The sequence below is a fragment of the Aulonocara stuartgranti genome (assembly GCF_965226115.1).
Source record: "Aulonocara stuartgranti genome assembly, chromosome: 3".
Lineage (NCBI taxonomy): Eukaryota > Metazoa > Chordata > Actinopteri > Cichliformes > Cichlidae > Aulonocara > Aulonocara stuartgranti.
The window spans coordinates 64,821,680-64,843,809 of record NC_138941.1 but is presented as its reverse complement, the minus strand read 5'-3'; the positions used below and the strand labels follow the sequence as shown (position 1 = coordinate 64,843,809).

Genomic DNA, 22,130 nt, shown 5'->3' with positions numbered 1-22,130 from the left:
CGCCCCTGGAGTGGATTAAAAAAACTTTATTGAAAACTACATTTGAACATTTTACACTCCCATGAACACTTTTTGAGAAACGAACAAGCTAGCAGTCTTTTGTAGTGATGGGCAGATGAAGCCCCATGAAGCACTGAAGCTTTTCATCCAATTGGTTCACCCCAACGCGAAGCTTCATGAAGCTTCATTTGCTCTAGCAGGACACCTACTGGACGTAAAAATAATAGCTGGCATGAATTTGAAGAGTGTGGCATTTTGCACACAGCCTGTAAATGTCAACAACAAAAGGAGTGTGTAAAACATGTATATTGTAGTGATGGCAGTATACTGTGTATATTTATAGTGGCAGTATGGGAAATGATTATTTGGAAATGCTTGAAATGGAAATGATCATTTACTGTGAGGTGAGGTGTGGTTGGGGTGTGGACAGTAGTTGTGCTTTTGTAACGTTGAGGTATGGACAGCTACACACTGAGGCTTTGAGCCTCAGTCCTGCCTGTTCACATTTTATTCTGTAAAAACTAAATTTTCACTGCTTTTACGACCTTTTTAGTGGGGAGAACATAGCTAGGATTTAATGATTTAACAAGTCTTTTGAATCCTTTGTCCTCCACAATGCTAAATGGCTGTGAGTCCTCAATCACCATGCTGACCAGGTCTTCATCTATTTGAGATTGTTCTCCTGAGGAAAGACAATAAAGACAAAGCACAAATATAAATATCACACACGTAACTTATTACAGTTGTATAATATTGTTATATCATTTAGTAACATTACTGCATCCTATATTATCATTGCATTTGATGGCTCACCTGGTCTTGCTCCACAATCGGTGTTCCCCTTATTCTCATGCAAAGCTCTGTAGTGCCTAAGCATGGATGAGGTGTTGTTGTTATATCCCAGCTCCCTGGCACATAGCAAACACTTCACCTTGTACAAAAGTAAAGACAGCTTAACATAAATTGTATTGCACCATCAGTATCATGAAAATACATCTTCTGTAGAAATTTACATACCTTGTTGGGAGGAATAAGATCAAAATGTTCCCTCACAGGGGAGGACATCCTCCTCTTCTTAGCTGGCTCCATTCTCTCCTGACTTTCTCTCCTCACTCTCATAAACCTCCAAACGGTCTCCAAACTCTCTCTAACCGCAACTCTCCATCAAACACCCACATTTTTGAATGAAGTCTGAGGGGTTTATATCGCTGTCATAGCTCGCGGCAAAGTTCGAACCACTTCATGAACCAGTCACGTGGTACAGCCGGGCAGCGAGGCTTCGGACGTCATCATTTTCAGCTCCTCCCATAAATGAAGCAAGCCTCGATACGCGCTTCGCGGAAACGCCCCCACCATTACTCGACACACGCTCCGAAGCCTCGATACAGAACGTCCCATCACTAGTCTTTTGCATCAAATACACATTTTCTGGCAGAAAAAACTATTAAGCATGGAACACAAGAAAATAGACTCAAGGAAGTAACAGAAGACCAACAATGAGAACATAATTCACAATACAGAGTGACAAAAAACACAGGAAACTCAAAACACTTGGTCAAAAAACCCAGGACCCTGAAACTTATTGATCTCAATTACTACATTTTCAAACAGTGTATAGTATACAGTATACAGTGCTTAACACACTGCTGCTATTCTTTTGCTCTTGAATGAATTGAAAAACATGCTTCAGGAAATAATTGTTTTGATAATAGTTCATCTTTGATTTAGTAAAAAGATTAAAGTGAAAAGTGTTTATTGCTAATTTGAATTCTCAATTACAGGATTAAAACCAGAAAATCATCATTAAAACCATGTCATCATGATTTTTATTTGTTGTTTTTATATATTTATTACAGCTGGCAGCAGAAATCCTGAAAATATAACATAACATTTAGAATTGTATTTTAACACTCTAAGACCCAACACATTAAAAAATAGCCAGCAAATTCAGATTTTTTGGAAAAATGTTTTTGCTATATCATGTTGTGTATGATAAATTTTTATTACATATTTATTCTGCATTTTTTGTATCGCTTTTGATACAGCAGGCATTTTTTTTGCTGCTTTTGGTTGACAACAACATCAATTTTAGACAAAAAAAGAATTGTCCGTAACATTTTGAAATTATAGCAAGTATTGATCATGTTGATGACATAGAGGTCTCAGAAACTCATGTATCAAATATGACACAAAGGGCATTATAGGGTTGAATTGTGTGCTGTTCTATTGTAGCATCAGGAAACTCTGAGGATATAAATGGTAGTCCAGTGTCAGTAACACATTTAAAGACGTGTTATAAGTTAAACAATGAGGAGATCAGTTCTACAGAAATAGTGACATTTCACTTTTTGAAAGATATTATAGTTTCACTTGAGTTAATACATCAAATCAGCACCCACAGAGCCATCTGCATCGCATGGAAATATTCCCATCTTTATTCTATTTGTATAAAATTATGTATTTTTTGTGTTGTTGTTTAACAATAAACCATACAAAATTTCATGTCGTAAAAACACAAATGTAAGGACAAGAAATGCATCATTGCCAAAACAAGACCCTCACCCCCATCATCTTTATTCACAATATTCTATTTTGTTAAAATTGTTCTAATTGTTCAAACATGTTAATTTTGTTAGATCTATATACACTATGTATATGCCCACTGATGCCTTCTTGGGAGATGCCTCCAAGGGTGGTGGAGAATGTGTAAGTTCCTGTGGGACTTCCAGATACAGACGGACAAATGCTGGTGGATAACAGGACATAGTGGTGGTAGACAAGCTAGGCGAGTGGCTCCAGGAGATCCCAGTAACAACATCGGAGACCTCTATCCAGAGTGCAGTCCATAGGAACAGCTAAGATACTGCGCAGGACACTCAAGCTCCCAGGCCTCTGGTGTGTGTGTGTGTGTGTGTGTGTGTATATATATATATATATATATATATATATATATATATATATATATATATATATATATATATATACATGTATATGTGTGTGTGTGTGTGTGTGTGTGTGTGTGTGTGTGTGTGTGTGTGTGTGTGTGTGTGTGTTCCTCGCACTGTAGTAAAAAAACTACTGACATCTGTTTATTGGGTTTTATTTCATAACTTAGTTTAGGACTTGAATAAGTCTTGATTGATTTTGTGACTCAGGTATTTATTTGAAGTTTGACTAACTCTTGATAGAAAGTTCGTCCTCCAGAAGGTTTCATGTTGGTGCAGATCAGTTGTGTCTCTGAGACATTTAACATCAGGTTTTTTCTCTTTTTGTTGTTTCTCAAAATAAAACAAAGAGCAGCACAGACAACCAAAGCAGCCGAGGATATTCCCATTCCCAGTCCAACACGACCAGACCTGTCTTTAGTCTCTTGAGGTGGAATTAAAGATGGTTTTGGAGTTTGACGATTTTCAACAATGGCTATCAAGGAAAAACAAAAAATTCTTTGTTAATCATCAAAATGGTTGCTGGCATGTAGATTACTCAAATTACAAAATCCTCAACTTCAAAAAGTCTACACAAATACACATGGCAGCCAGTGTTACAGATAACCAACTATTAGAAAATAAATTCTATTAACACTTACGAATAACACTGAGACTGCAACGCGCAGAACCAGAGCCATTACCGTCCCTCACTTCACACTTGTACAGCCCAGAGTCGTTTGACCTAAGTTTGGACAGTTGAAGTCTGATTCGTCCTTCTCTGATGGCATCTCTGTCACTCTGGACTCGTCCTGAAAACTTTTCAGACACTGATACCTCAACACCAGCATAGAAATGATACAAGTCTGAGATTTCGCTATCAGTCATTTGAACACAGTGAATAAAAAGGTAGCTCCAGGAGCTGTCATGTGTGGTGGTGAACGTCCACTCCAGTGTGATGTTGTGGTTCTCCTCTGCCTGATAGAAGGTCTGTGTCACATTCACTACAAATGATCCTGTTGAGGACACAGAGAGGGAAAGAGAGGAGCAGACACTCTAAGAACTGGAACAGGCTAAAAGCAGCAAAAGTGATTTGAGCAGCAAAACTCTATTAAGTCAAGTTAAATAACCCACACAGTTTACAAGATAATCAGATTTTAGAAAGAAAAGTCAACTCAACTTACTAGTGACCTCGAGTTCACTGCTGGCAGAGCCAGACCCATAATCGGTTTTCACATGACACGTGTACATGCCCGAGTCCTCAGTCCTGAGTCTGGACAGTTGAAGTTTAATTCGTCCTTCTCTGAGGGCATCTTTGTCACTCTGGACGCGTCCTAAAAACCTTTCATCTTGAGACACTGACACCTCAACAACATCACGTATATGATACTGGATTTTGTTACTGAAAATTTCATGGACTTTGCCACTACTTTTCTGGTCACAGTTGATAAAAATGTATTTGGGGTCAGGTTTGGTTGTGAACGTCCACTCCAGGGTGATGTTGTGGTTCTCCTCTGCCTGATAGGAGGTCTGTGTCACATTTACTATAAATGATCCTGTTGCGGAGACAGAGAGGGAAAGAGAGGAGCAGACACTCTGAGAACTGTAAAAAATATGTTATTGAGCTTTAATTGGAGTTCATAAAGTGAAGCCGTAAACTAACCAGAGACACATGAGGTGAGGATGATGAGCAGCAGGATCCTGCAGATCATCTTTTCCCTGTGAGAGGAGACAGAAGTGAAGAGTCAATGTGTGAGATCAAATGAAAATACAAACCAAAACAGAGCCGATAACAGAGAAAAACACAGTTCCCGGGGTTGCCCACGTGAAAGCAGTGGCAACAAAACAGTTCAGGGCTCTGACCATGTAGGAAATGCCGCAGCAGTGGTGAATCAAATCTGGCAGACAACCATGTGGGAAGCGGTGGGGAATGAAATCTGGAGGCGGACCATGGAGGAAGCTGCGGCGGCAGCAAAAAAGGTCTTGGTGGCCCGACTTAGCCGAACAATGCACAGACTCTGGGTTGACAGGTTCAAAAAAAATTGTAATTCCTGGCTCGGAAAGAGCGGAACGATAACAAACTTCAAAAACCATCACCAAAGAATACCATCAGTTATAACGGTTCACGCTATAACTATAAAGAAAATACTGATTATGACTTTGAGCAAAGGACTTCAAATCAGTCAAACAGTGTAGGTGAAAAATGTGTTTAGATTGTGAGTCAGTTGTTAAAAAAGGCAAGTCAAAGTAAATTTGATCCTTATTTAAATGCTGACAAAGCAGAAGTTGGCATACATCAAAAAGAAAGAGAAGGATTATGATAACAGGTCAACCAGAGCTGGGGGAAGACGCTGACATAAATACACAGGAAGACAACGAGGGAAGCTGGAGCACAGCACAGATGGATAATAATAATGAGACAGGGGAAGAACAAACACAATATGACATACACTGATGGAGAATATCAAAGTAAAACAGAGATGTAGAGTGGATGGGGAGAGAGGCAGACATGATGGGCTGGGGAAACAAGATGGAATAAAACAAGGGGAAACAAGGTACAAAAACTCAAACAATATAAACACAGACACACGGAGGGAGGCACATAGGGCAAAGACACGAGGGGAAATCTAATAAACAATACAGAAAAAAACAACCTAGGAACCACAGAATAACCACAGAGAACAAGTGAACCTAAAAATAATATAGAAAAACCAAAAATGCATAAAAATCCAAAGCACTGGGTAAAATGGCCCAGGACCATGGCAGGATATCTTTCCACTTTTTTCATTTCCCAAATTTCACATCCTCACGTCCTCCTTTTAGTTCTACCAGAGATACAAGTGGAGGAAGTGAGGAAGAGAGGAAGTGAGTGTACACTTTATCCAAAACCTAGTGGGGGTTTGCTCATGTTTACTTTTGTCGCACTTAAGTCATCAGTTTTCCACATCTGTCAGCTGTGGAAAACAGCAAACTTATAACATACAAAGATCTAAACTGAAACCTTGTGTTAAAAGCGCAGTATCCACTGCAGCCACTGTCTGTGCTTTATGCTCTTTTTTGATCTTTGAAGTTTTTTTCACAGTTCTCTTGTTCCAGTTAACCTTTACTGTGACCAGAATCATGTACTAAGTGCTAAGGGAACTACAATCTAGCTGTGGCCACTTCTGGTTCTAAATTATTGTCTAAAACTACAGTCTGGAGTCAGTTAGCTACAGTTAAAATTATTTTATTCTATTATTGTTATCAGCAGGGCTTTATCAGGGCTTGGTCAAATTATTTTGAAATGGTCTTGTTTGTAATTTTTGCAATCAGTAATCCAACTTGATTTTACAACATAATAAATTACTTCAAACATTAAAATCATTACATTTCTCTTTGGCCTGAAAAGCATTTTAATTGTGAATATTTTGTAGTTGTTAAAATTAAATAACACTTTTATAAACTTCACTGAAGTAATCATCTTTTCATTTTCAATTAAATATCCAAAAATAATACTTAATAACATAAATATTGGTGATGTTACTGTTAACAAAGCATCCATGCTCACCTGATTTGTTTATTTGGCTGATCTGTCTGTGTTCCAGTTGGTGTCTTTCTCTTCTACTGGACTCCAAAACTGCTGTAAAAACCCAGAAATGCTTATTTTATCCTCAGGCACTATAGGTCTTTAATTATGACCTATTTAAAATATTTCCTCCAGTTCTGTCATTTGGAAAGGCTGTGACAATATGTCGACACAGGTCGTCTACACGCTCCTCATCTTTCCTTATATAAAACAGACTTCTTATCATGCCAGTGAAAGTGAACCTTAAAAAGCTCAGATAACAGAGTCTCCTCCTCCAAGCAGAATAATACCTCATTTCATACACTGCTTTTGTTTCACACACACTGCCCACATCTCACATCCTCTTCAGTGGAAATTATACAGAAGGTGAGTCACAGTAACATGCTGCCAGGTTGGGGTCTAGATGGTGTCAGAAGAGGAAGTGACCCCTTAGCTTGGAGTCTGAGAATGACAGGGAGTGACCACCTGGCAGTTTTGAAAGTTGTGGACAGTTTGGGTAGAGCAACATGCATGAGTGAAGAACAGTGGGTATTATTGTGTTTCAAGAGGGGACAAAAAACAGCGTTCCATGTCACCAAGGGCAGCTTGGAACAGGCAATGGTCCAAGCCATTAGGAACTGTAAGGGAAATCTTACTATGAGCACAAGCTTAACAGTGTGAGATGTAAGACTGATGGGAGAGATGGCTACATTAATACGTGGGACTCAGCTGCTGATTGCAGTGTTGAGGCCAAGGCCTGCTCCTCTTCTCCCTCTCATTTTCTTCATTTATGTGTTTGTTTATTGTTTCCTGGGGATGTAAATAAATCCACAATTTATGCTCAGTTTTTGTAAATAATCAAAATAAACAAAACAACTACAGCACATTTTCATTATGCTGAATTTCTTTTTTTTTTTTTAGCATAGAAAAGGAAACACTTTTATTTATTAACATCTTTCAGACTTGAGCCGAGTGGAAAAGTTACTGCATCCATAACATCTAATAAATGATGACACAGTGAGGAAGCTGTAACCTTTCTAAAAGTTTAAAAGCCATTTTTGGGTATGGGTAACAAAATATACAGATATATATCTATATCTATATATAGATATATATCTATATATATCATATTTCAGGTCTACAGCAGTTAGCATTTTCTTCTAAAAAAAAACACAAGCAAACACCCCTGTTAGCCAATAAAACCTTCACTGTGTGTGCGTTTGTGTGTGTGTGTGTGTGTGTTCAGTATGTGTGGGCAGGTGAGCCTGTCATTGACTTCCCGGGTTTTGATGGTCAGCTGACAGACGTCCACATGTGGGATTATCCTCTGAACTATAAAGACGTTTTCTACTACATCACTAAAAGCTACTATGGGTAAGATCCTGTGTGTTTGTGTGTGCGTTCCAGTTTTTCATGTACAGCTAACTTAAACCTCACTGCAGCACAGACCATCATCACTGCATTAAGATTTTTTATTTTTTTTTTTTGCCTGTCCCATTCGGTTCTTTAGCCGTCAGAATTGTTGTCTGAAGACCAACAAAGATACCCAATGGATTTATTTTGCCAAATGGATCATCGTGGCATTGCCGTATTGGTCCATTTGATCGATCTTTGTTTTTATTATTTATTTTATTTTATTTTCAGTTGTTACAGATGGGACAGACATGAGTGAGGGATAGGAAAGGGAGAGAGAAAGATGGAGGAAAAGAAAAACAGAAGGAGAGAGGGACAGTGAGAAAGGGTATGCTGATTTTCTTTCATTATAAGGAGACCACACTATGCACATTTGGTAAAATGCTGCATTGAGAAACTCAAGTTTATAACAGTTTATCAGAAAATATCTTTTCATGTTAACATCAAATTGTAGTGTAATAGTTATCCAACAAAGCTGCATCCTCAAGTTTGCCAGATAATGAGGCCGTATGACAGTTGTGTGGACTCTCTACATTTATGGTGGCAGAAATGCACCTTGTTGTGAACAAACACAGAGTGGATTTGTTAAATGGACCTTTACATGAGTTCTGATGTGAATCTCTCCCACAGATGTTCTGTTGCTCACACAGAAATACTTTCATGTACTTTAATAAGATTTGAGTCTCTGCAGGAGGTTAGCTGAGAAAATGACTTACAGCAGAAAAAACATCACATCAGTTGACACAGCTGAGACATCAAAATCTAATCAATTTAACAGATTAGCTGTTTTATCCGTTTTGTGTTAAAATGACAGATGGCACTAGAATTATAAACAAACTGAAAACTTGTTTATGCCAACTGGCAGATTTAATTTATGGACAGTCACAGGGGTGGATTAGTAAATGGTAATGGTAAATTAACTGGATCTTTTATAGCGCCACTCACCACTTTCATATTTTTTCATAATTAACTTTAAACATGTGCTCTGGAGTCTGTGGAGGCGATGGATGAGAGGACGATATTAGTAAAGCTGGTTGTCTATCATGAACAACCCACATCACCTTCTGCATGAGTATGTGAGTGAGCTGAGCAGCTCCTTTAGTCAGAGACTGAAACACCCTCGCTGCAGGAAGGAGCGTTTTCACATTTCATTCATCCCGACAGCCGTTAGACTCTATAACTCCTCAATCACGATGTCATGAGTCACTGGACACTGTGGACATCCACGGTCACCACTTCATGCATAATGCACCTTTTATATGTATGGACATGTGCAGGTATATGTGCATCTAATAAAATTCCAGATGAGTTTAAATCTCAGCGACCTCAATCTCAACATCTAGTTCACAGGTCAAGTTTTATGAAAATCTTGTGAATGTGATAACTCGAGGAAGTCACCTAGGATTGTAAACTGATACCATTGGTGCATCTAAGAAAACTCTCACAAGGATTCAAATCTCAAAGACATTGACCACAAGGTCAGTGGTCAAGTTTTCCAAAAATTCTTTGACTGTGATAACTTGGGAACAAGGTGACGTAGCATTCTGAAATGTTTGCTGTTTTCTTTCACTTACCTCAACCTATTTCTACTCTCTATGATTGGTATTAATAGCTCACTGAATGGTATAGACCAAACTCTGAATCAATGTACAAGGATCTTTGATATTTCAGATTTGTGATATTTGCAATTGATAGATCTCTAATTTTAAATCAAACTCTCTCTTAATCAATAAACTAACTAATAGGGTTGCAAACTCCCAGCAAAAAAAAAAAAAAAAATAGGGAACCACCCCCCACCCTCCACCTCATGATGCTTAATCAACGTAATCAACTTTAATTTTATGCAGTGTGGAAAAAAATGCACAGAAATCAATTATTTTTCAAGAATAATTAAATAGATTCAACATCTTTCTTCAACAGAACTGCAGACTGCACAGATGGTACCTTCCCAGAGGAAAAAGTACTATAGCTTACTAGGGTATATTAGACTTAACAGTTACTATATACAGTAATGGACTTCTATATATTTTACATAAGATTACATAAACTTTGGGTGTAAGATTCAGATAATTATTTATTAAAAGCTAGACATTTTAAATGAGAATAAGAAAGAAAAGTGTGTCTTTGTGCCCCCTTTTCCCTGTTCATGCCCTATCGGCCCCCCCGGCTAAACTTTGCTAGACCCGTCCCTGCACAGTTACCAGCCGTCAGCTGCTTAGAAAAGGATCCTGGTGTAGAAAGTAATATTAAATAAATTCTAACAACAGCTTATCAAGCTTAAACGTGCTGCTGTTGTTCAGCTGCTGGTTTCTTCTTTCTGGTGCGAAGTTGACCAAAAACAAACAAGAGAGACTCGGGACAGAAAAGCCGATCAGCTGATCATTAATCAGTTTCATAATTGAAGTAGCAGCAGGAGAGGGAAAGAGAGAGGCAGTCGCTCCATATATCGGTTGTTAAGCTTAACGTGGGAATGCTTTACAAACATTCAGAGATGAACTTACACACTTGCTTTACTTCTCTCTGGGATAACATCATTGGAGATGAAATGCTGGTTTGGTAGCGAGGCTACAAATACACACAGCCGCTCTATCACGTGATGCATACTGCTCCGACGTGCTACGGTTATGAGCCGAGTTACGCCATGTCGCAAGTTTTGTGAGGTGCTTTTGTTGATATTTAATGGATCGGATTACATTTTTTATTTCTCTCCGATATCCGATCCAGTAATTTAGGTCAGTATCGGACCGATACCGATACGTAATATCGGATCGGTCCATCTCTAAACTAAACACACAAGGAAACACAGGAAGAAAACTTCTCAACTAGAATATATAATCAATAATAAGAATAATAATGATAATATTAATAAACACAAAACACTGGCCCAGAGAGTTGACTGACATGAGAAGTGTAAGGGTGGGGTGTCTATTGACGAAACATTTAAGGTGACACATGCAAACATTTATCATCTCACACACGAGCACACATGCCCAGAAAACAGTCTTTGTTTGGCTGGCATGCAGTTTAGCACCTCATGGATGAGTCCTTTTCTCAGAAGTACCTGAGAGTGAAGTCACAAGTTTTCATTAGCCAACACTACCGACCAACCTATCATAATCTCTGCTTCTCTGTCATGAGCCTGTCAGAACCTGCAAGGGGCGGGGACAGTAGCGTCACACCTGAGTTTAAAACATCTTAAATTATATTTGGCTTTTATTCCAACTATAGTAACGATACTTCTAAATAGCCACAGACTGAAAAAATCAGAAGTCAGTAAGAGTGAATAAAGAAATCATTGAAGAAACCTAAGGCTAAAATCATACGTAAATGCAAAAAAAAGGAAGTAGGCCAAGTTGCAGAATAAAATGCAGACTTAAGGTAAGCTACAAAGATATTGTGCATGGCACAAGTTTTAAATTGGGAAAATGGAGAGCAGTGATATTGAGGAAGAGGAGTCCAGGAGAGTGTCTGATGGAGCAGAGGAGTGAGAATCCAAGATGTCCAATATTGTTCTTTCCAAAGTCCAGAGGATTGTTGAGAACAGGAGGGCAGGTAGGTGAGTGTCCAGTATGAACTTGGAAGCAAAGTAGGCCAGCATCGAGAGACCAGGTGTGTAAACAGGTGAGTCACTAATACTGAGTCTAGGGTGTGGAAAACTAAAGATGCAGAAAATTTATGTTAACACAAGAAGAAAAATACTTTTTTTGGAGCTGCACAGCTTCTTTGTCTGGATTTATGTTTAGTTCCTTTTCTGTTAAAGTGAATATCATAAAAAAGAAAACATTCGGCTCATTAGCTGTGGTCACAAAAGCCTGCTCTCGCTTGAATCATGGTAAACCAGTTAAAGTGAGCCGAACAAACCACCTAAGCTCAGCTTTTTGAAAATCACAAAGAGAAGCTGCTGCCCTAAATGCTGATAATTAAGTTATTAGAATTCAAATACTAACCACACATATCTGACATTTTTCTTTATATTTGACACAAAAATTTACTTTACTTAATGTACTTAAATTTGTAAACCTTGCCTTGAACTGCATGCTTAGATATTTTTTCTGTTCCTCTCCTACATCTAGGTGGGGGACGCAATAGCTGTAAGTGTTTAACTGCAGGCACATTTCATGTGAGATTCTGGTTTCCTTATCTGGTAAAGGATGTTCACTTCTGGCCATTTAGGGGCTATCCTATGCTGTAAATGGTGAACCATTAAAGTTAAGTCATATACGGGTGTGGGGGGGTGACCTTTGGATGAGTAGGAATCATCAATCATTGGCCAGTCATGTCTGACACCGCCCCCTGAAACCACCGCATAAACCCCTCCCCTGCAGCTTAATGTAATGCCCTCAGTCAAACAGCACACTTTTTCAGCTTCAGTGTGTGAGCCCCATCTGCTTCAGGAACTGCAGAACTGCAGCCACCCACTACAAATAATCTGCCTAGATATCACTATTGATGATGACATCATCAAGTTAGGTGGCAGCATAGGCAGCATGTGGGAAGTAAATGTGGTCCTGGAAAGTTGACGGGGTCCCCGAGCATCCAAAGGGAAGTGTGATGGATTGTTACAACCTGTATGGAGTGGAGAAGGACATTTTTTCCTTAGACTATGGCGAGAAGGGAATCTGTCAGTAGCCTTGTCCATGTCGATGTCCGGTATTAACCCCGATTCTTTTGTCCCCATGATAGAACAGACAAAACCCGACTCATAGTGGTCAAAACATTTTATATTTCTTTTTTATTCAATCATCTTCCGGAAGAGAGAGACCCCTGCACAGCCCAAACGCCAGTTGCAGGATCTCTAACATTACAAGCTCCACATGTGTCTTATATGGCGTTATTATATTATATATTTCGGTACTTCAGACGTCACATACACTCTGCTTAGTTTCACTTTCTGGGTGCAAAAGCACGCTCTACAAAAGCATGCAGTTTCCTGTCAGCACTTTTTGGCACAGAGTGTACTCAGAGTTAGGCCTTTCTTATATAATGCAATATAACCAGCAAATATAATCAGCAATATATATATTAAATACATGACACCGGTTTTGTAAAAAGGAAGTTGTCGAATCAGGTCAGGGGTAGGCATCAAACTGTGAGACCTCATTAACCTTACAGTATAGACCCATAGAGCCCCACCTTTCTTCGCCAGAAGGATTATGGGGATGACCACACAGTGAGGGATCTTGGAATAATTTTTGACCATTATTGTGCCCTTCAGTACATACAGTTATTACTTCTTGGCTGGACTACTGTCATTCTTACTATAAGGATGCCCTAAAACTCCCTGAAAAGCCTTCAGTTAATCCAAAATGCTGCAGCAAGAGTCCTGACAGGGACTAGAAAGAGAGAGCAGATTTCTCCTATATTTGCTTCTCTTCATTGGCTCCAGAATTGAATCCAAAATCCTGCTCCTCACATACAAGGTCTTAAATAATCAGGTCCCATCTTATCTTAATGACCTTGTAGTACCATATCACCCTATTAGAGCACTTCGCTCACACAGTTCAGGCTTACTTGTTGTTCCTAGAGTATCTAAAAGAGTATTAAAATAGCTGAGAGCAAAGATACCACAGATGGCTAAAACAGCCACAGTCAGATTTTCAGTTGCACAAAAGGGTGTCACACGTAAGGCTGCAGGCTGTACACGAGTCTGTGGAAAACCAAACAACTTGTGTGGGTTAACAGCCACAGTCTAAATATATGTATAACATGTTAACTGGTGAAATGTACTCATGTTGCTGTTAAGGAAGCCTGCATATCTTCCACTGTCTCACTGACATGAACATAAAAGAAGTTGATAAGCTCTTTTTCTCATACTAACATGTAGCAAACATGCTGTGTGCTGACAGAACAACCAAAAATGTATTCACAAAGTTCGACAAACAGAGTCTCGTATTATGATGACTTTTATGATCTCCACCATCTGATGGAGCATTAGCTCAGAACCGATGCTCTGTGGTCACCTCCACAATATCAACATAGTCCTCAGAAAGTCTTTCCTCAGCATTATTAATTGTTGCCAAGGAGATGGGGGAGTCATTTCCTGTAATATGAAGTCATCAGAAATATTTAAATGAGTCAAAAGCTAACAAGCTTAGCAAATAATCAAGGATATTCAGAGTGTTACCTTTGGCTCTGTGTCGAAATAAAGAGACCATATGGAGAGTGCAGATGAGACATAGACAGAAAACCACCATGTAATAGACCAGTCTCATCACAAGATGAAGGGAGATGAAGCCAGAGGGCCTACCTGCAGAGAGAAGCCCACCTGCTCAATGAATATGTGGATGGAATAAAAGGGGAAATCAGAGTGAAGCTCCTCACCTGTGACAGTGATCCAGCTGGATGGAGACTCTCCATGACCGCTGATGTCACACTTGTAGAGGCCTTCATCAGACCTGGAAACATGCTGGATGGTCATGTGACCTGTAGGCTGCTTCCTGATGAGGGAGCCATCTTTATAGAAAGCAGCTGGGAGGTTGGAGGGAGTGGTCTTTGTTTTACAGAGCAGAGTGACGTCATCTCCCTCCATCACAGGGAGGACAGGACTCTGCAGGATCACTGATCCACCTCAACACAGAGACAAACTACAGCATTTCATCCATTTACACACAGCTTCATCAACACTAACTCCACACACTCAGCTTACCAGTGACTGTCAGGTTAACCATGTTACTGATGGGACCCTCTCTGGACTCACACCAGTAAACTCCACTGTCTCGTTCAACGGTGTAGCTGATGTCACAGGAAGAGTTAACTGATGTTCCCCACTCATCTCCACACTGAGTCCTCTGTTGTTTGCTTGTGTTTCTCCTCAGAGTCCATCCAGCAGAGCTGTCGTCCTCCTCACAGCTCAGAGACACAAAGTCTCCTTCAAAGAACTGAGAGCTGCTGGGACTCACAGTCAGACCAGCTGTGAGGGGGATGTTTTGGGATATTATGCAAGAAAAATTATTTTCTTCTTCTAGTCTGTTAAAACCACTTAAATCTCAAGTCTCAGACTGTCTGCCTCCTGATTAAATCAACTCTATCAAATACTGATCAGTTTTTCGTATCTGGAATTATTTTAAGGGTGAATATACGTCCTTCATTTTTTTGAGGGTCAAATATTCAGCAGGCTTCAGCCATCAATTACTGTGATAATTATCATCGCATGCTACAGCAAAGCATAAAAAAGGACCATTCGTGTAACTCAGTTATGGCTTAAATTGACTGACCTTGACATGTTGAGCTGCTCAGCAGTGACATCAGAACTAAAGAGAAATGAGACTCGTGTAATTTTGAGTTTGGCATTCAACGAAACAGCAGCGAAACCACCAGACTGTGGAGAACACAGACGTCATGGGTTTGGTTGAATTACACACTAATAAGTGGAGAGAGGAAGAAACAGTTTATTCTCCTATATCCTACATAGAGTGTTGACATGACTGAATATAAAGTACTTACAGAGTATGATTTATACCATATGTTTAAACCTTTGTTTTGTAGTTTTCTATTTCTCCTCCACTATATTTTGAAGATTGTACTCCTTGCCATTCATTTAATTACTATGTGATGCTATAACTATAACTATAAAGTTACTCAGCAGTATGTAAGTTGTTCTAACCATCTCAAACATTGAAACACAATTAAGTAAAACAATATGATGCAATAATTTCATCTATATGATTTTGTTGAATAAGTACCATTTCTTTAAGTATATTGCTTCTGTATGATTCTAAAGCAGGATTCTGACTTTAACAAAAAAAAAACATAATTCATCACATTTGAAAACTGTATTCAGACTTTGTTTAAACTCCTGTGCACCCATCTGTATGATTGCTGCAATATTTCTATATCGGTCACTTGCACTGTATTTACTTATAGTTAAATATTTCCTGTTGATCCGAATCTTCGCCTCAGTCTCCTCAATAAAAACTGATCTAAAACACCTCTGATTGTACACCACAATGGATGTTTGTGATGAAGAACCAGTAGATGTTTTACAGTGTACTTACAGAGCAGGCACAGCACAGACGCGTTCTTCATCCCACACTTGGTGATATCAGATCAACACTTTGACCAGTTCAAAGTCAAATCCTCCTCCTCTTCCTCTCTGACAGGATACCAGTGTTGTGGTTTTCAGTGGAAGCAAAGGTTTCTCTGTCAGTCTGCAACAAAAATGAGAAAAAAAACCCTTTAAAATAGTTAAAGACTGGCGAACCCGCCCAGGGTGTATCCTGCCTCTATGAGAGAATCTCAACATTAATTATCAAATAGTTTGATTAATTTTTGTCTTAGCCATCTGTTGTGCTGGTCATGTTGCAGATTTGTGGAAACAACGTGCATGTTTCTGTACCTGACTGTGGTTCAGCTGACAGGAAGTGAGCTGGAGGTGGTCTGATTTCTGATGAGTGACTGCATCAGTAATCAGGCTGCTTTAACCACTGACTTGCTGTCAGAAACAGATAAAACTTCTCTTATTGAGACAAAGACCGACACTGTGATTAGTCATCAGTGTGGGAAACACATTTCTAAAGTCTTTTTTATCCAGAAAACAGGGAAGGCTTCATACGGGTTGACCTGTCACGGTCTTCCTGCCAACACTACACAAAAGATATTGAGCCAAGACAAGGAAACAAAACTGTGCAAGTTTCTGTAGAATATGATGGACGCCATCCCCAAGAAAATTAAATTCATCTGTTATAGTGACTGGCATTTTTGCCAGAGTTGTCTTTCCTTTGTCGCACCCACATTCTCTTTTACACATAGTTTGTTTTGGACCTTGTACCTGGCAATTGAGATTGTGCTGTTAGATGATACAGGTAAACCATGAAGAGTGTGGATCATCTGCTCTAATGAAGTTCACCAACACTGGGAGCTGCTTCTGTCCTGAAGATGCTGCAGCAGAGGAGATGCTCTGTAGCTGCTGATGTCAGTGAGCTGCAGACTCTGGTATGCCCAAGCATATCAGATATGTGCTCCATATGGTAGTGTACAGTATAATTAATTATTTATATTTAAACATTTAATATCTTTCTGTCTTAATATTGAATAAATGAATTAATAATTGATAAAGTGCACCAGATGATATGCTGGAGTTAAACAAGACCAACAAAGTGCGAGAATGTAAACAGCCAAAAAGATCAAAAATTATTATGTATAGGTCGTTATATTAGGTACACTTCGCTTCTACTGGGATGGAACTCCGTTTTTTGCCTTCAGAACTGTGTCTTCATGGCACTGATTCAACAAGATGCTGGAAACATTTTTCAGTCATGTTCACATGATAGTGTCACATATTTGCTTCAGATTTGTCTTCCTCCAGTTCAACCACATTCCAAAGGTCGTCTGTTGAGATCTGGTGACTGTTGAAACGATCTGAGTGCAGTGACCTCATTTTAACGTTCAAGGAAGGGTACAAAGTGTGCCAAGAAAATATGGCCCACACCTCTACATCTCCACCATCAGCAGCCTGACCTGCTGATAAATGGAAGGATGGATCAGTGCTTTCATGACATTGTTGTAGCCCATCTGACTCAAGGTGTAAATGTTGTGTTTGTGTATATATATATATTGTTTTGATTTGATTTATTTTTCTGACTTTGGTAATCAGGTAATCAATTTGTTATTAATGATGTGACATCACTGTTTTCTATTTCTGCCAAACATACAAGGCAGCAGAGCCTGTTTGGGTTTAATACCACAGTCATCTTAACTGCTGACATGTACTTGTGTTGTTGTTGATCAACCCTGCATATCTTCTGTCTCATTGACGCTAACATAAAACCTATAATATAAAAATGGGACAAAGTAACATCAACATCAACGAGCTCTTTCTGTCAAACTGACACATTAAAAAAGAAGAAAAGGATGTGAGCTGATAGAACAATCAAAACTTTATTTAAAAGTTCACACAAACAAAGCCTCGTATTATGATAACTTTTATGAAATCATTTAGTCACAGTGACCTGATAAAAACCATCTGATGGAGAATAAGCTTAGAACGGATGCTCAGTGGTCACCTCGGCAATATCATCATAGTCCTCAGACGATTTCTCCTCATCATTGGTTGCTGTTTCCAAGGAGATGGTGGGGTCATTTCCTGTAACATGAAATCATAAGACATATTTAAATCAGGCAAAAGCAATTGAGCTTAGTAAATAACAAAAGCTACTCAGAGAGTTACCTTTGGCTCTGTGTCGATATAAAGACACCACAAGGAGAGTGGAGATGACGTATGGAGAGAACATAACCAGGTGACAGACCAGTCTCATCACAAGGTGGAGTGTGGTGGAGGAAGGGGTCAAAGAAGAGGTAGGGGGCCTATTTGTAGAGCTGGTGGGCAAGGTTATGGTTGTATGTCTCCCTGCAGACTTTTGTTCACTGAATATATGGACAAAGGAAGATGAAATCAGAGTGAAGCCGCTCACCTGTGACAGTGATCCAGCTGGATGGAGACTCTCCATGACCGCTGATGTCACACTTGTAGAGGCCTTCATCAGACCTGGAAACATGCTGGATGGTCATGTGACCTGTAGGCTGCTTCCTGATGAGGGAGCCATCTTTATAGAAAGCAGCTGGGAGGTTGGAGGGAGGGGTCTTTGTTTTACAGAGCAGAGTGACGTCATCTCCCTCCATCACAGGGAGGACAGGACTCTGCAGGATCACTGATCCACCTCAACACAGAGACAAACTACAGCATTTCATCCATTTACACACAGCTTCATCAACACTAACTCCACACACTCAGCTTACCAGTGACTGTCAGGTTAACCATGTTACTGATGGGACCCTCTCTGGACTCACACCAGTAAACTCCACTGTCTCGTTCAACGGTGTAACTGATGTCACAGGAAGAGTTAACTGATGTTCCCCACTCATCTCCACACTGAGTCCTCTGTTGTTTGCTTGTGTTTCTCCTCAGAGTCCATCCAGCAGAGCTGTCGTCCTCCTCACAGCTCAGAGACACAAACTCTCCTTTAAAGAACTGAGAGCTGCTGGGACTCACAGTCAGACGAGCTGTGAGGGGGATGTTTTGGGATTATGTAAGCAAAATAAATTATCTTCTTGTAGTCTGTTAGAACCACTCGAGATTCAGACTGTCTGCTTCCTGTGGTTAAATTAAATACTGATCAGTATATTTAGAAACTGGAATTTTTAAGGGTGAATATACTTCCTTTATACTTTGGAAGGTCAATTAATCAGCAGGCTTCAGCCATCAATTAATGTAGTAATTATCATCTCATGCTACAGCAAAGCATAAAAAGGACCAAAGGTATAACCCATTAACTGATTTAAATGGACTGACCTTGATTTGTTGAGCTGCTCAGCAGTGGGATCAGAACTAAAGAGAAATGACACTGAGGTAAGTTTCAGTTTGACATTCAACAGAACAGAAGAACAAACAGAAAACCACCAAACTGTGGAGAACACAGACGTTATGTGTTTGGTTGAGTTACGCACTGATGAGTGAAGAAAGTAGGAAACTTCTATATACTACACAGAGTGCTGGCAATCTGTTAATATAACTGCAAAGAAAAGTAAAGAAAGTGAAAGCAAAGAAAGTAGCACTTTATAGAGTACAATTCATACCACGTGTCTGAATGTTTTTGAGGTATTTCTTTGTTTTGTAGTTTTATACTTCAGCTCCCACACATTTTGGATTCAATCACTGTGTTCCTCAACATTTATAATAGATAAAGTTACACATCATTATATAAGTTGTTCTAACCATCTCAAGCTGCAACATTAAAACAAAACACACACAAATAAATGATATCCAATATCACTGATATAATTTGGAAGAATAAGTACTATTTCTTTAGGTATATTACTTTTTTTTGCCTGTTTATCATTATTCAAGAAGGATTCCGACTTTTACTAAAGAGTCAAAAAACTTAACTTATTAACTTTGTTTAAAGTCTTGTGCAGCCATCTGCATAGGTGGAGCATATTAACTGATAACTCAGTGTTTCCACATCAGTTTTCTACACTGTATTTATTTGTAAAGAAAATCTTTGATTTCCTGTTGACCCCTTTTCCTTGTCTCAATAATAATAACATGATCTAATACCTCTCCGATTCTACACGAAACTCACTGTTTAAATTGGAGTACCAACAGATTTTCATAGATCATTACAGTGCACTTACAGAGCAGCCACAGCAGACATCTGTTCTTCATCCTGCTCTCGGTGATAACAGATCAATAGTTTAACCAGCTCACAGTCACTTATAGTCAAACCCTCCTCCTTTTCCTCTGTGACAGGTTGCCAGTGTTACGGTCATCAGTGAAATGGTTTCTCTGTCAGACTGCAAAAAAAAAAAATAATAAAATCACTAAATGTTAAACCAAGCATTGAAAGTGGCTGAAGTCAATCAGGAAACCACAGACAACAATAAACACATATAAATGAACACATGTCAGTACCTGCCTCATGCCTTCATTGACAGTTACCTGTGTTCTGTGTGGCAAACGTTTCTTATATAATATGAGAGAATCTCAAAAGTGATTATCTGTGTATTTGATTAACTTTGATCTTAATTATCTCCTGTGTTGGTCGTGTTGCAGATTTGTGGAAACAATGTGGTTCTTTCTGTAGCTGACTGCAGCTCATCTGAGAGACAGTGACCTGCAGTTGTTTTGATTGCTGCTTCTCTCTGCTTAAACCGTTGACTTGCTGTCAAAAACAGGTAAAACTTCTAATACTGAGACAAAGACCAACACTGTGATTGGTTCTGTTTATCCAAAGTCATCAGTGTGGGAGAGACATGTTTATAAAGTCTTTTTTTAACCACTGACTGTGAAGAAAACAGGAAAGGTTTTATGCACGTTGAGATGTCACTGTCTTTCTGACAACACTGCACCCTTAAATATTACATTGGGGCAGCAGCCTAAACAGAGAAGCCTAGACCTCCTTCTCCCCTGGGCACCTCCTCCAGCTTGTCCAGGGGAACAAGAAATCGTTCCCAGGCAAGCCGAGATACATAATCTCTCGAGGGTGTCCTGGCTCTGCCCCGGGGCCTCCTCGTGATGGGACGGTCTGAAACACCTCACCGAGGAAGCGTACCTTTCAGATCCCAGAAATACCTATTTTCAATGTGGACGAGCAGCGGCTCTACTCTGAGCTCCTCCTGGATGGTCAAACTCCTCATCCTATCTCTAAAGGAGAAGCCAGCTACCCTTAGGAGAAAGCTTATTTCCACTGCTTGTATCTGCGATTTGTTCTTTCAGTCACTACCTAAAGCTGTTCCACTCTGCCTGTCGGTCCCAGTTGCTGCCTCCGGAGATTGAAGGGAGCAATCTTCAGCCTGATTGCTCCCTTCACCTCTGATGTCCACCATTTGTTCGGGGGTTACCACCACAACAAGCACCAACCACCTTGCGGCCATAGCTGAGTACAGCAGCAGCAATGGAGGTGTGGAAAATGGTCCGTTTGAGTTTAGTATCCCCAGTCTCCCTCGGAATGCTGTTGAAGCTCTACTGAATGTGGGAGTTGAAGATCTTGGAGATCAGGGCCTCTGTCAGATGTTCCCTGTGTACCCTGAGTATACGTTTGGGTACCTCAGGTCTGTCCAGCATCCTCCCCACCACATGATCCACGTGATCTGGTAACAGAACACCACTTGGGTTCAGATCTGGCAGAGCCTTCCTCCAGGTCTCGCTATCGTTTCCCACATAAGTGTTGAAATCTTTCAGTAGGACAACAGAGTCCACAGGTGGAGCACCTTTCAGCACACCGACTATATCTAGCCAGTACCTCTCCTCTTTGCCTAAACTCGGGCTCCTTCCAGAGAGGTGACATTCATTGTCCGAACAGCAAGTGTCAGTAGCCAGGGATCAGTCTGCCAGGGTCTCCCGCTTCTTGTCGCCGCCCAGCACGCATTGCACCTACCCCTATAGTGCCTCATATGGGTGGTGGGCCTAAAGGAGGGTGGGAACCATCCTTTAGGACCTTGTTTGTGCTGTGCCGGCCAGGCCCCATGAACTAGGGCCCTGCAGCACAATAAAGTAGCAATTAATGTTAATCAATTTGTTGTTAATGATGCAACATCATTATTTTTTAATTTCTGCTTTGATCTGCTTTGCCACAGACCTGAATAGCACTGCAGTTGTAGTGGATGTTTGTTGTGAGGCATGCTGCAGACAAAGCTGAGAGCAAACACACCACAGATGGCTAAAGTTAAGCCACAGCCAACGTGTCAGTTACATAGAAAGGTGTCACATGTGAGTCTGCTGGCTGTGATGTACACGAGTCTGTGGAAAACCAGAC

General features: G+C 39.9%; 2 protein-coding genes across 2 annotated transcripts; both read right to left on the bottom strand.

Annotated features, from left to right (window-relative positions):
• Positions 1–4,094: 4,094 nt before the first annotated feature.
• Positions 4,095–15,126, bottom strand: LOC309703179 (uncharacterized protein; the record flags this gene model as incomplete). Its single annotated transcript, XM_082527887.1, has 6 exons — positions 4,095–4,480; positions 4,588–4,643; positions 14,006–14,013; positions 14,129–14,448; positions 14,528–14,791; positions 15,096–15,126. 6 exons carry the CDS (start codon positions 15,124–15,126, stop codon positions 4,095–4,097), a joined length of 1,065 nt encoding a protein of 354 aa, XP_082384013.1.
• Positions 15,127–17,858: 2,732 nt separating this feature from the next.
• Positions 17,859–21,012, bottom strand: LOC309703178 (low affinity immunoglobulin gamma Fc region receptor III-like; the record flags this gene model as incomplete). Its single annotated transcript, XM_082527886.1, has 5 exons — positions 17,859–17,962; positions 18,047–18,226; positions 18,291–18,536; positions 18,616–18,897; positions 20,928–21,012. 5 exons carry the CDS (start codon positions 21,010–21,012, stop codon positions 17,859–17,861), a joined length of 897 nt encoding a protein of 298 aa, XP_082384012.1.
• Between the last annotated feature and the right edge of the window lie 1,118 nt (positions 21,013–22,130).